This window comes from Pipistrellus hanaki (genome assembly GCF_964339955.1).
Source record: "Pipistrellus hanaki genome assembly, chromosome: 2".
Classification (NCBI taxonomy): Eukaryota; Metazoa; Chordata; class Mammalia; order Chiroptera; family Vespertilionidae; genus Pipistrellus; species Pipistrellus hanaki.
Genome location: NC_140504.1, coordinates 918,082 through 932,905, shown reverse-complemented (window position 1 = coordinate 932,905; position 14,824 = coordinate 918,082). Strand labels below are relative to the sequence as shown.

General features: G+C 54.9%; 1 protein-coding gene across 1 annotated transcript in view; it reads left to right on the top strand.

The window, feature by feature from the left end:
* The window catches only part of SYNJ1 (synaptojanin 1), a 53,473-nt gene that overhangs the window by 27,002 nt on the left and 11,647 nt on the right, over positions 1-14,824 (top strand). The window contains 12 exon segments of the mRNA XM_084872029.1: positions 3,628-3,819; positions 4,459-4,543; positions 4,945-5,085; positions 5,271-5,463; positions 5,635-5,793; positions 7,162-7,318; positions 8,100-8,217; positions 8,299-8,514; positions 9,818-9,896; positions 11,913-12,075; positions 13,582-13,794; positions 14,256-14,408. Of these exon segments, the coding sequence (XP_084728155.1) occupies positions 3,628-3,819; positions 4,459-4,543; positions 4,945-5,085; positions 5,271-5,463; positions 5,635-5,793; positions 7,162-7,318; positions 8,100-8,217; positions 8,299-8,514; positions 9,818-9,896; positions 11,913-12,075; positions 13,582-13,794; positions 14,256-14,408 (1,869 nt within the window).

The window sequence follows — 14,824 nt, the reverse complement described above, 5'->3', positions numbered from 1 at the left end:
CTCTCTCTCCCTCTCTCTCTCCCCCTCTCCTTTCCTCTCTCTCTAAAAATCAAAAACTTCTTTTTAGAATATATACATACACCTGTGCACACACCTCTCACCTATCTGCCTCTGGTCCCCAGCTGTGCTGAGAGCCACTCCCATCACTGGTGCTGCCTTCCGTCCATTTCAGAGGCCCCGCCTCCTATGCACAGCGACTCAGGCTCAGCCTCCCGTGGCTGTCGCTGCAAGCCGACGTCGGGTCATAACTGAGGAGGAGTTAGGCACCTGAACCATTGAACACGTGTAGAGCTGTGCTCCTGTCTTTATTGGGCTCCTGTCTTTCGGGGACGTCACCGCCAAAGCGATTGTTTCCCCCTAGCCCCATTTTCCCATAAGCCCGTGGCTGGGACATTGCACAGCATGGTGGTTTTTTTTGGAATGCGTGTGTTTTGTTATAACTGAGCTGATTGAGCTTATCAATTGGTGAGTCCCAGAAATGATTCTAAACGGTGTATGTTAGGGCAGTGTCTTCCCATGCTCAGAATCCTCCAGCTTCTCAGGTTTTCGGGTGCATGTTCTCATTCACATGTGTGTGCACATGTGTATACACATACACACACTCATAGACACACAAACATGCACTCAGACACATACATTCACTTACACACACACATACTAATTTATAGACACATACACATATTCATTTACAGACACACACATTCATTTACACACACACAAACATATACACTCAGACACACACATTCATTTACAGACACACACACACACACACACATTTACAGACACACACACACATTCATTTACAGGCACACACAAACATATACACTTAGACACACACATTCATTTACAGACACACACACATATTCATTTACAGACAGACACACACACACACACACACACACACATATTCATTTACAGACACACACACTCACACAGGAGCAGCCTGAGAAGCAGGCCCAGCACTGACAGCAGAGTCGCTGTGCAGTTCCCTCAGTGCTGACACAGTGCGGACCGCGTGCTCGCTGTCACTCAGTTGGTGTCTGCCCTGCAGCCCCCGGGAAAGCAGGTCGTCATGTGGGCTTGAGAGAAGGGGCGGCGCCGAGAAGGGGCGGTCAGCCTCTGGGCTGGCCCTTGCTGTGCTGTTGACTAACGATGCTTTGTTTCCTCCTCATGCATCCGTAGTTTCTGAGCAGACATTGCAGTCAGGTACAGTACAGACCCCCGCACATACTGTTTCTTTTTCTCCAAGGGTGATTTGTAAACAGCTAAAGCCACCTCCATGGCAGCTCGCTCTTTCCCCTCAGATTTTAGCCGCACAAACGGGGACCTCGTTTTAACCTGAGGGGAAAACGTAGATTTGAGAAAGCAGAGTCACTTCTTCTAGGATGCTCTCTGCCATCGGTAGCAACTGTTAAATTCCAGGTAGATAGAGCTCCTAGTTTCCTGTCACTGGAGAGTCACTGAACAAACATGGCGGCCTCACTCTCAGGCGCTGAGGGGGAAGCCCAGGTGGGACCGCTGGGGTTGACTCCAGAGTTCCGTCCATGACACTTGTGATGCCCAGCAGCGCTTCTCACTCAGCGCGTTTGAAAAGGCATCGGCTCATCTCTCACCTGGGTGGGACATTGTCTGCATAAGCCCGAACCTGGGTGGGACATTGTCTGCATAAGCCCGGACCGCCCTGATCTGGAGTCTGTAGGGAAGCACCGAGGTTGCCACAAAGTGGGAGGCGCTGAGCGTGTAGGACCTGACAGTGGCTGTTGTCTCGCCTCCTGTTCACGGCAGTCTCATGCCTTCATCCTCTGGCCCGAGTCCGTGATCTTGTCTATAAACCCAAGGGAACCAAAGCCGAACTCGGGCCAGAATTTTAGTGGGAAAGACCTTTTCCCTTCACTTCGGATTCGGCCTCACTTAAGGCTTGTTTGGCGTGGTTGTGCTGAATGCTTCAGAGACTTCGGTGTGCTTTTTGGAAGGATGGAGGAGGAGCACACGCCGAGCTCTCTGGGCTCTGTCCTGAGGCGCACTGGCCGGGGACAGCGTGGTGCTGAGGGGGGACATCGCTGGAGCAGAGACTCGTTAAGGAAAAGCTAAGGTTTTTTAAAACGTTGATCCCATTTATAAACTGACTTTTTAAGTCCATACCATGCGACATGTTTTTGTTCACACAACTCGCTGTCTTGCCGATGATTTTCAGCAGCCGGCCATGACAGGCCCGGTGTTTAGTAGGTCCAGAAAGGATGCAGACGCTGTTTCCCAGGTAGTAGCCGTGGCAGTGACAGTTATACAGACCAGAGAGTCTCTCTGGGGCCAGCCGCTCCCAGCACCCAGAGCAGCAGGCCAGAGCACACATCTGCTTTCTCCGCCTCACGCCTGTGCGCGAGCAGTCAGACCAAGCAGTAAGAGGGCGGAGAATCGGCCCCTGGGATCAGCTGTGCTAACACGTCATGTCCCTCCTCTGTCACCAACTGCGGTGTCTTGGTGTCATAAATAAGTAATAGAATGAAACAGTGTCCCCTGGTGAAAGGCGAGAACCGTCTGGTTTTCTTCTCCTCTGCCCAGTGCTGCTGGTTCAGAGCATAGTCTGTTTTAGATGGAGGGCCTCTTTCGGCTCCGTCCACTTTAAGTGCCGAGAATTTAGCTTAACTGGCAGGAAGTGCGCTGTGGAAGGAAGGCGAATAGGGCAGGAGGTCGGGGGTCTAAGTCGTATGGGCATTCACTCACTCACCAGTCACTCCCTGAGCACTTCCTGCGGGCCAGGGCCTCTCGTCACTAAGGTGGTGCCCCAGACCAACATTCCTGCCCTCCCAGAGCTTTCATTCTTACGAAGAGACGGTTACAGATCAACAAGTGAAACTCGTAGCTGGTGACTGGTGAGAAGCAGTAGAGAGAAAGCACGGGAGAACGGAGTGCAGAGTGTAATGAGGCGCCTCCGTGCGAAGTGGAGACCAAGGAAGGGAGGGTGGAGTGTGGTGGCAGTAGAGGCAGCCAGTGCAAAGGCCCTGTGGCAGAGCGGGCCTGAAACAGCGGGCCTGAGCAGTGAGGGAACGCATGGGTAGCAGGCGAGGGCACAAGGCAGGGCATGTGGTTCAAGGAAGTTTCATTCACTCCGAGCGAGATGGGCAGCACTTCTCAGTGACTTCACCACGACCCCTCGTCATCCAGGGAGCCCGAATTCTGCAGCCCCCTGTCAGTAGCTGGAATCTTACATGTAATGTTTTTAAATGTTGTCTGGGGAGAAAGTATATTTTTCCAACCTTTGAATGAAAGTTACTAGTATATGGAGGTCAGTTGCTGTGCTTCTGAAAAGTTGACTGTGTCTAGTTTCGTGCCTTAGAGAACAAGTAGCATTTAATGGAGAAGAACCGTTCACTCCGCATGTTGTGTGCTGCAGTAATCTCACCGTGGCTTTCCTTACCGCGGTTCCCGTGTCTACGCGGCCGACCTTTAAGTGTGTCGGTGGATTGCGTCGGGCTGGGCTCTGTCAGGGCTCTCTCCACCTCTGCATGTGCCCACGTGCTTCGTGCTTGTTTACGTGATGCTTGTGCGTGCCGGCGCCACTTCAGTGGTGACAGCCCGTCCACCGTCGTTTTAATGCAGTTAAAACTCCTGTGTTTTGTTTTTGATTAGCCTCTTCCAAAGTCCTGAAGAGCATGTGCGAGAATTTCTACAAGTATTCCAGGCCCAAGAAGATCCGAGTGTGCGTGGGCACCTGGAACGTGAACGGCGGGAAGCAGTTCCGCAGCATAGCGTTCAAGAACCAGACGCTCACCGACTGGCTGCTCGACGCGCCCAAGCTGGCGGGCATCCAGGAGTTTCAAGGTGGGCCCTTGACCCTGCGGTGTAACTAACGCATCCCGGCTGGTGTCTTCTTATAGAGATTGAAGACAAGGGAGCGCTTTGCAATATGCGTGACTTTAAAGGACGCTGGCTCAGAAGTTGGAAGCCCAACATTTTATAGCTCAAATCCATCCAAAGCCCCATCCTCTTTATTGCTGGGGTTTTACTTTCTGAGCAGCACAAAGGACCAGCCTGTGGTTTTCGAATTTGAATGTGAAAAATCTCCCAACCGTTACTTCGCATTAGCCGTGTTGCCTGAGCCTTTCTAAGACCCTCCCCCTCCTGTGGGTTCGCGTTAGCCCGTCAGAGGGGCTTGCTTCTCTGCTGCCCCTGGTGTGAACTGGAGGGAGAATTCCTCCAAATGGTCTGTGAGAGCACTTCCGGGCCTCCCAGAACAACAGTCTGCGCGAAGCAACCCCAGGGTGCCCGAGCAGAGAGTAAATCTAAAGCACTGCTGCTCCACGCCTGGGTTCTGTCTTCAGTTTGACTTTGGTTAAACTGAAAACACAAACGTGGATCTTGTGAGATCTGCTGTCGATCCCGGTTGTGTGGGGAGCTGGCGGCAGGATGCCATTGGCTGAGGCTGCATTTTCATGGGCACTCCTGAATGCGTCATTGCAGAGAGAAGAAGTAAGCCGACAGACATATTTGCGATTGGGTTTGAGGAGATGGTGGAGCTGAATGCGGGGAACATCGTGAACGCGAGGTAAGCCAGCAGGCAGCACCTACTTCGGGGGGGCGGCATGGGGGGCAGATCCGTCAGTAGTCTTTGCTTATAGAGATTGAGAGGAAGTATGTGAAGGTCCCTTTAAACTAAGAGAGCAGTTCTCAGCCTTGGTATCAGGATCTTTTCTGCACTATGAAGAATGTTGAAAATCTGAAAGAATTTTTTACAAATCTCGTTCATATCTGGCTTAAGATAGCTGGCCCGGCTTGAGGGCTTCATCCCCAGTAGGGGTGTGCAGGAGGCAGCCGGTCGATGATCTTTCTCTCATCGATGTTTTATCTCTCTCTCTAAAAATCAATAAAAACATTTTTAAAAGTTGGAGTACAGATGGGAGCTGTCTAGGGTCATTGACGGCTTGTCCCGCTTTGCCCGCCCTGCAGCACCACGAACCAGAAGCTGTGGGCCGCGGAGCTGCAGAAGACCATCTCCCGGGACAACAAGTACGTGCTGCTGGCCTCCGAGCAGCTGGTGGGCGTCTGCCTGTTCGTCTTCATCCGCCCGCAGCACGCGCCCTTCATCAGGTGGGCCCTCCCTCCGCCGCTCCCTCCCTCCCTCCCCTCCCCGGGTGTGAGGAAGGCGTCCTCACATGCACATGCGCACTCTGCCGTCACCCCTCCCCCCGTGGCCGGGCGCGAGCTCCTGTAGTCACTCCTGCGGAGGGCACCTGTCCGGGGCGCCTCTTTGATTCGGATTCTTCGTGTCCCAGGGATGTCGCCGTGGACACTGTGAAGACGGGAATGGGCGGCGCCACGGGCAACAAGGGAGCGGTGGCCATCCGCATGCTGTTCCACACGACCAGCCTCTGCTTCGTGTGCAGCCACTTCGCGGCCGGGCAGTCCCAGGTCAAAGAGCGGAACGAGGACTACGTGGAGATCGTGCGCAAGCTGAGCTTCCCCATGGTGAGTGCCCGTCCCCCCAGGTGGGGCCGCGCTCCCGTGCCAGCAGCGCTCACCTAGCAGCCTCCACGTGCTCTCACTGGGAAAATGTCTGAGCGTGGCGGCGGCCGGGGCAAGAGTCGCCATCACCATGGTGAGTGGAGCTCTGATTTGGGCCCCCTCTCCCCACCCCAGGGAAGGATGCTCTTTTCCCACGACTACGTGTTCTGGTGCGGCGACTTCAACTACCGCATCGACCTCCCGAATGAGGAGGTGAAGGAGCTCGTCAGGCAGCAGAACTGGGACGCCCTCCTCGCCGGGGACCAGCTGATCAGCCAGAAGAACGCCGGGCAGGTGAGGCACGGGGCCGCGAGGAGGGGCCTTGGCTACGCAGCGCGCTCTAAGCCAGTGGTCAGCAAACTCATCAGTCCACAGAGCCGAATGCCAACAGGACAGCGATTGAAATCTCTTCAGAGAGCCACATTTTTAAAACTTAAACTTCTAACGCCGCTGTTCAACAGGCCGTGGTGTTTTGTGGAAGAGCCACACTCAAGGGCCAAAGAGCTGCCTGTGGCTCATGAACCGCAGTTTGCTGACCACTGCCTTAACCCACGTGCTGCCTTTTCAATCTCGTGGGTTCTTTTTACACTTAATAAATACGTATGTAGTCTAACGGGTACAGACTTGCCTTCCCTTTAAAAAAAGAAAAAGAGAGAAAGGAAACCCCACATTAATTCACCGGAAGTAAAATATATTGTGTCTTTTTTAGGTTAACTTTTAAGAAGAAGAATATACATATCAACTCCCTTTTTAAAAATATATCTTTTGCCGAAACCGGTTTGGCTCAGTGGTAGAGCGTCGGTCTGCGGACTGAAAGGTCCCAGGTTCGATTCCAGCAAGGGCATGTACCTTGGTTGCGGGTACATCCCCGGTAGGGGGTGTGCAAGAGGCAACTGGTCGATGTTTCTCTCTCATCGACGTTTCTAGCTCTCTATCTCTCTCCCTTCCTCTCTGTAAAAAATCAATAAAATATATTTAAAATATATATATATGTCTTTTATTGATTTCAGAGAGGAAGGGAGAGGAGAGAGCAATAGGAACATCAATGATGAGAGAGTCATGAATTGTTTGCCTCCTGCATGTCCCACACAGGGGATCAAGCCCCCAACTTGGGCATGACTCCTCCTGGTTCATAGGTCGACGCTCAACCATTGAGCCACACCAGCTGGGCTCATCTGCCCTTTTGAAACTTATTTCCTAAAACGTGTGACCACAGCATTTGGGAGAATGAGGTTAAAGTGTTTTCAGGGGGGAGACAGTTGTGGCCGCCTGCTCTGGTGCCTTCATGGGCAGTGGTGTGCGGACCACCGGGGTCCGTGAGGTCTGAGAGGTTGGTGACTGCTGGTGATGGGGGTCAGACCCACATTCAGACCACTTGCCTGTCTAGGGCCCCGGATCCTCCTCTGAGAATCAGACACCAGACCACATGGCTTCCAAAGTCCGACAGTGCCGAGGTCCTTAGTGCGAGGTCAGGTCGGCCGGGAGACCCAGGTCAGGCTCCTCCCCGCGCTCTGCCCGCCCATCGGACTGCTTACCCGATGCTCACAGGCGTGGCGAGGCCCCAGCACTTAGACTAGTGAACGGCTGTTCAGTGAAAATGTTGTGCTTTGTGAGCAGCTTCCTTTGTACATAAGTAACTTACTTTGTGTATGTTTATTGTAGATTTTTAGAGGATTTTTAGAAGGAAAAGTAACCTTTGCTCCGACATATAAATATGATTTGTTTTCTGAAGACTATGACACCAGCGAAAAGTGCCGCACCCCTGCGTGGACCGACCGCGTCCTCTGGAGGAGGAGGAAGTGGCCTTTTGATCGATCAGGTCGGGAAGTGGCTCTCATGTCACTGAGTTGGTGCAGATTTTGGGGGGAAGGGAGCGGGATGGGAAAGGGAGAGATGAGAAAGGGGTGTGAGTGTCAGAGGAGAGGCTTCTTACAGACGGATTGATTGATTTTTGCTCTTCTCATTTTCTTTGTCTTGTTTGTTTTTCACTCCATCCATTGGGGCGACAGTGGTTAATAAGCTCACGTAGGTTTCAAGTGTCCGTCTCTATGGTGCGTGGTCCGTGTACCACCTGTGTGCTTACCACTCACAGTCATACCATCTGTTACCGCCTGTTTGACCCCATTGCCCTGTACTGTTTTTCAGCAAGGGTTATCTAGGAGAGAATAAGTAAAAGTCAGATATAAAACAGATTTTAAAAAATATCCTCAGATTAACCTTTAATGACATAAAAGGTTTGGGTCTGTCTCAGTGACATTATTTCACTGAAGGGAAGCGAGAAAACACTGGTGACATGGTAGTTGGCCGCCCGCTGGGCTCTGACAGGAGGCAGGTGTCTGACATGCTCGGAGCCGCCGCTTCTCTGTGGAGTTGTTTGCTCGCCCTGGCCGGGAACAGGCCCCGCAGTGACCTCAGGGAAAGCCGCCTCTCACTGCCTGTTACGTAAACATCAGGCTGTGACTTCACCAAAGCCTTTCTGACTGGAAGGTGCAGACCTGCGGCCCGTTGACGAGAGCGTCTGCGCGGCAGCCTGAGAGGCGGCCGTGCGAGGAGGGGCTGGGAGCGTCACGTCCTCACGCCCTCTCCCTTGTCTCCTGCAGCCGAGGACCTGGATCTGATCAACGCCAGCTTCCAGGACGGAAGCCAAATCCTCTACACGTGGACCCCGGGCACGCTGCTGCACTACGGGCGGGCCGAGCTGAAGACCTCCGACCACAGGTGCGCGGCGCGTCCGCGGGGCTGGCCACGGAGGGTGACGCCGTCCTCCCTGAGGCTCCTAACCTGTCTCCTCACGCTCAGGCCCGTGGTCGCCCTCATCGACATCGACATCTTCGAGGTGGAGGCCGAGGAGAGGCAGAGCGTCTACAGGGAGGTCCTGGCCGAGCAGGGCCCGCCCGACGCCACGGTGCTGGTCTCCGTCCGGGGCTCGGGGCCAGAGAGCAGCTTCTTCGATGACGCTCTGATCGACGAGCTTCTGCAGCAGTTTGCGAACTTCGGTGAAGTAATTCTCATAAGGTGAGAGAACTATTTATTGTTCGAGAGCAGCTCATGATTCCTAACTCACGTTTTCTGTATTGGAAACGGCCTTGCCTAGGGTTTGAATAGTATTGAATGTTGTTATTTCCAAACTGTGGGAACCATGCTGTAGAAACGTTATTCAGCCTGGCTGGCGTGGCTCAGTGGCTGAGCGTTGGCCCAGGAACCAGGAGGTCAGGGTTGGATGCCTGGAACCGCCGTCAGAGACAGTAGTTAGGGCGGGCGGGAGTGGCGTCTGAGTGCAGCCACAGGAAGGAGGGCGCCCTCCCCGTCAGCAGGGAAGGTCTTCCAGGGACTTTGTAGGATGGCTTCTCTCGGTCTTTGAAAGGACAGGGTCCCGCAGCTTCATGCCGCTGGGCCAGAGAAGCTGGTCACATGGAGTGACTGGAATCTGTTCCGGCCTTTGCTGTAAGCTGGCAAAGTAACTATGTACACGTTTGCTTTTATTTTAGCCTTTTCCTCTTAATGTCCGTATGCATGCTTTTGGATCCTCGTTAAGGGAGAGAGAGAGAGTGTGTGTGTGTGTGTGTACCTCAATACATGTATGTATCTTCTCATCTTTGAAAAATCTCCAAGGATTTCTGAACTTGACTTATACCGTTGGGAGTATTTCAACTCATCAAACTGTTTCTTCAGGAAAGCTGTTGGTGCTGTGGTTTGCTTTGCTCCTTTTTGTGTGACGACGTTAATACATGTCAGCGGCCATCGTCAGGGCTTGTCCTGATGTCCTTCATTTTTTACTTGTGGGGTTTTATTTCAAAATTGGAAACAACCATAGCCAAGGCCGGCCAAGGCTGGCCAAGGCCCCCGACAGTGAATGAACAGACAAGACCGGAACCTCAGGCTCTTGGGGAGGTCCGAGGTCGGTTCAATGAACACCCCATCTTCTTTCCTGGCCAGGGGCATTGCTCAGGGGGTCCACGTGCCTCTCGCCGGTCTATGGGGTCAGGAGCCTTGGACACTGTCCTGTAACGTGCTTGCCTTATAAGGTCACCCCTTCCCCTGGCCAGTGAGGTGGCGGAGCGGGTGAGTGGGGGTCACAGGTGGCCATCACCATAGGCCACTGCTCCGCCGCCTGCTCGCCTGTGTTTGAAAGCCAAAGCCATTTGACTTGGAACCTCTGGGGAAGAGCGCCCCCTCCAGGCCGCCGCCTGCTGCGCTCTCCAGCTTGTACTTCAGCCTCCACAGGCCCGTGCTCCTCCTTCATCACCAGAGGAGCCCTGGCTGGTTGGGTCTGCGGTATTGGTCATGGTTTTTATGTTGGCTGTTCTCTCTCTCGAAGGTTTGTAGAAGATAAAATGTGGGTGACGTTTCTGGAGGGAAGTTCGGCCTTGAGTGTGCTGGGCCTCAGCGGTAAAGAGGTAAGTAGCTTTCGCTGGCGCTACGTTCTTCTGGAATTAAGCGACCGAGGGTTATGTTTTCATACAAACGCAGCAAGATTATCTAAATGTATTTCCATTTCCGAAGGAGGAAAGACCTTATGGAGAACTTTAATATTTATCAATATTACTTAAGACTAGGTGTCTGACTAGTTTAGGATTATTTTAGTCTGTCCCTAGGGATATTAACCATTGATATAGATTAAGAAGAAACCACGTTTACCATCTAATTTGGTTTTTATGTAAAATGTTTTAAATTCTTAAAAAATTTTGAATTAGATATTCTGGTTCATCTATATAGTAGGAAAGATTTCTATCAAATGAATAAAATGCTTTATTGACAAGAAAACAAGGAAGAAGATTCTCATGATTCCTAGAAACTGCCGGGGTTGCCTTAGACAGTGGTACAGCCCCCTCTTCAGGCCCAAGGACAGTATCTCCCACAGAGAACACGGCACAGGCCAGTCCTTCCCACCGAGAACACGGCACTAGTATGCTAACGGTGTGTGGTGTCAGGTGGGTACTGACCTAACGATCACAAGGTATATAAGTACCTGACCTCTGTCTGCTACACCTGAAACTAAATCCTATTGAATGTCAAGTGTAATTAAAAATTAAAAACAATAATCCCGCTGGGTGATTACCATCCCATGGAACCGCTTTAGAAATCTCAATCAGTGCAGATGTTGCTCCCCATGATCTGACATGTCAGGTGGGGTTGTGTCAGTGGCCTGGAGAGTTTCCTTCTATGGAGCACTTTCTCCATGTCTCTAGTGCTTTTGCATGTCTGAATGTATGCTCATAGGTAGGATGGACCCCAGCTTCCTCCGGTTCTATCACTTCCACTTCCTTGGAGAGAACGTGTACACACACACACACACGCACACGCACACGCACATGCATTGCTGTTGCAGTAGGCTCTGGGTGTCTTGTCTGTTTCCCGGATGTAATGGTGACACACTTGTGCACCAGTGAGCAGGAAGCCCCGGGAGGCCTTCGGCTTCGCCCTCAGAAAGCCCAGGAGGAGCACGTCATCCCTGCTGGTGGCAGCGCTGTCCTCGCTGTGGCGCTGTGCTGTCTGAGCCTGACCCCGGGCGTCATTGTCACAGCCCCGCTGTGTGCGTCGTGACCACCGTGTCCTCGCCATCTGGAAACTTTTGACTTTTAAATGTCATTCCAGCTCTGTCTCCTGAAAACCCTTTCTCATCCCACGTGATGTGTAAGGGCGGCTTCTGTGTTGGCATTTCTTTTATTCCCTTACTGAGTTTCCTTTTGCCTTTCCCTGACTATTTAATTTTGCTTGTCTATCCCCTCGCGGCCCCCCCCCCCCCCTTTAGTCTGTCCCTCACCCTCAGGTCTAGTCATCTATGTCATACTCTTAGCATCCAACTCTGGTCCCTTACAAGGCTTCAGAGTTTTGTAAAACTGTTGGTGGAGCGCGTTGGGTAATGGCTCACTTTCCTTCTGGAACTCAGATACCTCGTTGGAGCAGGTGGCGGTTTGTACTGTCTCTTCTGTGGCTGTTTCCCCAGGCAGATAGTGACCATGTAGACCAGGGGTCTTCAAACTACGGCCCGCGGGCCACTTGCGGCCCACCAGGTTTTTTGGGCAGTGAGCGCAGCCGAGGTGTTACAGTAGGAATTAGTAGTTCATATAGTCCGGCCCTCCAGCTCTCTGAGGGACCGTGATCTGGCCCCCACTTTAAAAAGTTTGAGGACCCCTGATGTAGACCAAAGCCAGAGAAGCACCAAGCTCTGAGCCAGTTGTGGGCGAACCTGCACCCGGGGGAGACGCTGGCCACGCAGAGGGCACGGCTCTGTCCCGGGGAGAGGCCTGAGCCGGAGCAGCACGAGCTCCTCACGGGAGAGCGGGCGTGGGACCTGGTTCGGGGTCAGCGTGTGTGGAGCAGGCGCGCTGCCTTGGTCTGCGTGAACCTGTGTTCCCAGAGTGCTCATTGCCCTGCCATGAACTGCCGTCTTCTGTCTCCCCCTCATCTAGTTCCTGGGCCGGGCTGTGACCATCACTTTGAAAAGCCCCGACTGGATCAAGAATCTGGAGGAAGAAATCAGCTTAGAGAAGATTGACGTGCCCTTGCCGTCGTCCACGAGCTCCACGCTGCTGGGCGAGGACGTGGCGGTGGCGGCGGACTTCGACCTGGAAGGTTTGTCGGTGGGACACGGGCTCTGCTTTAGGCCACGGACCGCAGGGCCACGGAGAGCGGCCACGGAGAGCGGCCACGGAGAGCGGCCACGGAGAGCGGCCCTGGAGGCCGTGCGAGGAGCAGACCGCGGGAGGCCGGGGGCTGCCCGGAAGGAAAGTGCGAGGAACCTCTAGAAACGGCAGAGCCGAGAGGAAGTGGTGGCTGAGAAAGCGCGGGACGAAATGGCGACAAGAGGCAGTGGCCAGGTGTCCTGTCGCAGAGCGGAGGCGGGAAGGCGGCAGCTTGTCCCTGAAGCAGACGGCGGAGGGGCTGGGCCTTCCTGAGAGCCACGGGGGGCAGGAGCCGAGAGCGGAGGTGTGGGTGGAGGGCCGTGCAGGGTCTGCAGATGCTCCTTAAGGACGTTTGGCTCAGCCCTGGCCGGTTTGGCTGCGCAGTTGGTTCAGTTCTGGTCAAGGGCTCGTACCTCAGTTGCAGGCTTCATCCCCGGCCCAGACCCACTGGGGCATGTGCAGGAGGCAACCAATTGATGTGTCTCTCTCACATTGATGCTTCTCTCTCTCTCTCACTCTCTCTTGCTCACTCTCACTCTTTCTCACTCTCTTGCTCTCTATCTCCCTTCACCTCGCTCCCTCCTCTCCATTCTCTCTAGGAACCAGTGGGAAAACATCCTCGGGTGAGGATTAAAAAGGAGAGAAACGGGGAGACTGAGAAGCGGGAGGTGGCGGTCGGAGGGGTGTGGGGTCTGTTGTCTCAGAGGGAGTGCAGGGCTGGGGGGGGCGGATGGAGTGGAGGGAGTGTCTGGTGCGGAAGGACAACCTACACTGGGTGTGTAGGTTGCTGGAGGGTTGTCCCCGTGGCCTCTGATTCCCCGGAAAGATGTCCCGTACAGTGCCCCTCTGTCAGCGCCCCTGAGCGGTTCGGTGTGGAGGAGGGCGGGGCTGGAGTGGCGGAGCGGTGAGGCGGAGGGTGGGCAGTAAGTTCCGGGTGGCAGGGCCGCAGAGAAGCAGCCTTTAGCCCCTGAGGACGCGTGCTCTGCAGCTCGAATGAGGTTGCAAGGGACACCCTGCCCCACTTTGCAGCCCTGAAGGGCGGAGACACGGAGGCCGGAGAACCAGTGCAGTTAAAGGGAAGAAAGCCTGGGGGGTGGGGCGGGGGCACTGGGAGGCTAGTGAGGAGGCTCCGGGGAGGCGGGGCGGGCGGGGAGGGGACGCCCACAGCAGTGGAAGGTGGAGGGGCAGCAGGAGATGGTCCTCTGACCAGTGGAATGTGGAGGCCGGGCCAGCCCAGGCCAGTCCGGTCCCAGGCCTGCTGCTCTGAGATGCGTTTCCTGTCTGCGTGTCAGTGCTCATTTTAGTTCCGTACCCACACGTCTCTGTGCATGCCCACATGCGTAACCGGGCAGGCTGTGTCAGAGAGCAGTGTTTCTTTGTGAACTTGACCCTGAAGCCAGGTGGGCACGCACGTCTGAGACCGTGAGGCAAGCGGTGACCTCCCCCGTCTCCCCAGGGGACGTGGATGAGGACAACGCCGAGGTGGAGGAGGCGCTCCCCCAGCACCTGCAGCCGTCCCCCGGCTCCGGCCTCTGCGCATCCCCCAGCTCCTCCCCGCGGACCAGCCCCTGCCAGTCGCCCACCATAGCGGACGTCCCGCTGCCCTCCCTGCCCGTCAGGCCGAGCCGGACCGCATCCAGGACTCCGGACTACAGAGTGCCCTTACAGAGTGCGTATTGTGTGCTGGGGTCTGGGCCTCCCGGCGCGGGGTCGGGTTCAGGTGGCCCGGCAGGAGACTGCGGGGCTGTATCCGGTGCAGATGGGCGGAGGCTCGCACATGCGCAAGGGGACGCTTTGCAGGAGCGCCCTCCGGGGAACAATACCAGACTTCGTCCTCACCCGTCTGGGGCCTGCCTGGTCCCATCTTCTAAGTGACGCCCGTCCCCGTGGCAGGAGGAGCCTGCGGCCAGCGGCTGCCGCGGCCACACGGCGGTGCTCGGTCAGGGTCGGCATCGCTGCTCCGCGGCACCGGAGCACTGTGACAGGCACGGCTGCACGTGTTACACTAACACGCATGTCGTCTTACTGCAGCACAGACTGAGGCAATGACAGAACAGAGCGCTGGCAGCACGGATGCAGGCAGCACAGCCCTCGTGCTCACACCCCCTGCACCCCACTCTCCTCTCCCAGGTGCTGCTCCAGGCTCTCCCGTGGACACCCCGCCAGCTGCGCAGCCCGAGAAGGACGCTCCGCAGGCCCTGGAGCCCAAGCGGCCGCCGCCTCCCCGCCCGGGGGCCCCTCCCGCGCGGCCAGCGCCCCCGCAGCGACCACCTCCGCCTTCAGGTAACAGACCGCCGTGTCCCTGCTGGACAGAAAGCCCTGACGCAACTAAAAAGCTTTGCACGCATCAGGCCTCAGCTTCTAGATGTTTCTGTCTTCCTGTCCTGTTGCTGCTTCCTCGCTGTTCTCTGCAGAATGCGGCAGGCACGGTCGTGGGTGGGCTGCCCACTAGGCTTCCATAGCCACCTCTTCGCGTCGCTGCTGCTGACGGACGCAGGGTGCTGACTTCTGTATAGTCAGACCCAGAGAACACACATATGTACTGTGGAGCTTTACGTGTTTGTGTAAATTTTTTTTTTTATTAAAAATTTTTTTTTATTGATTTAGGAGAGAGAGGGAGAGAGAGATAGAAACATCAGTGATGAGAGAGAATCAGGATCAGCTGCCTCCTGCATGCCCCCCACTTGGGATTGAGCCCG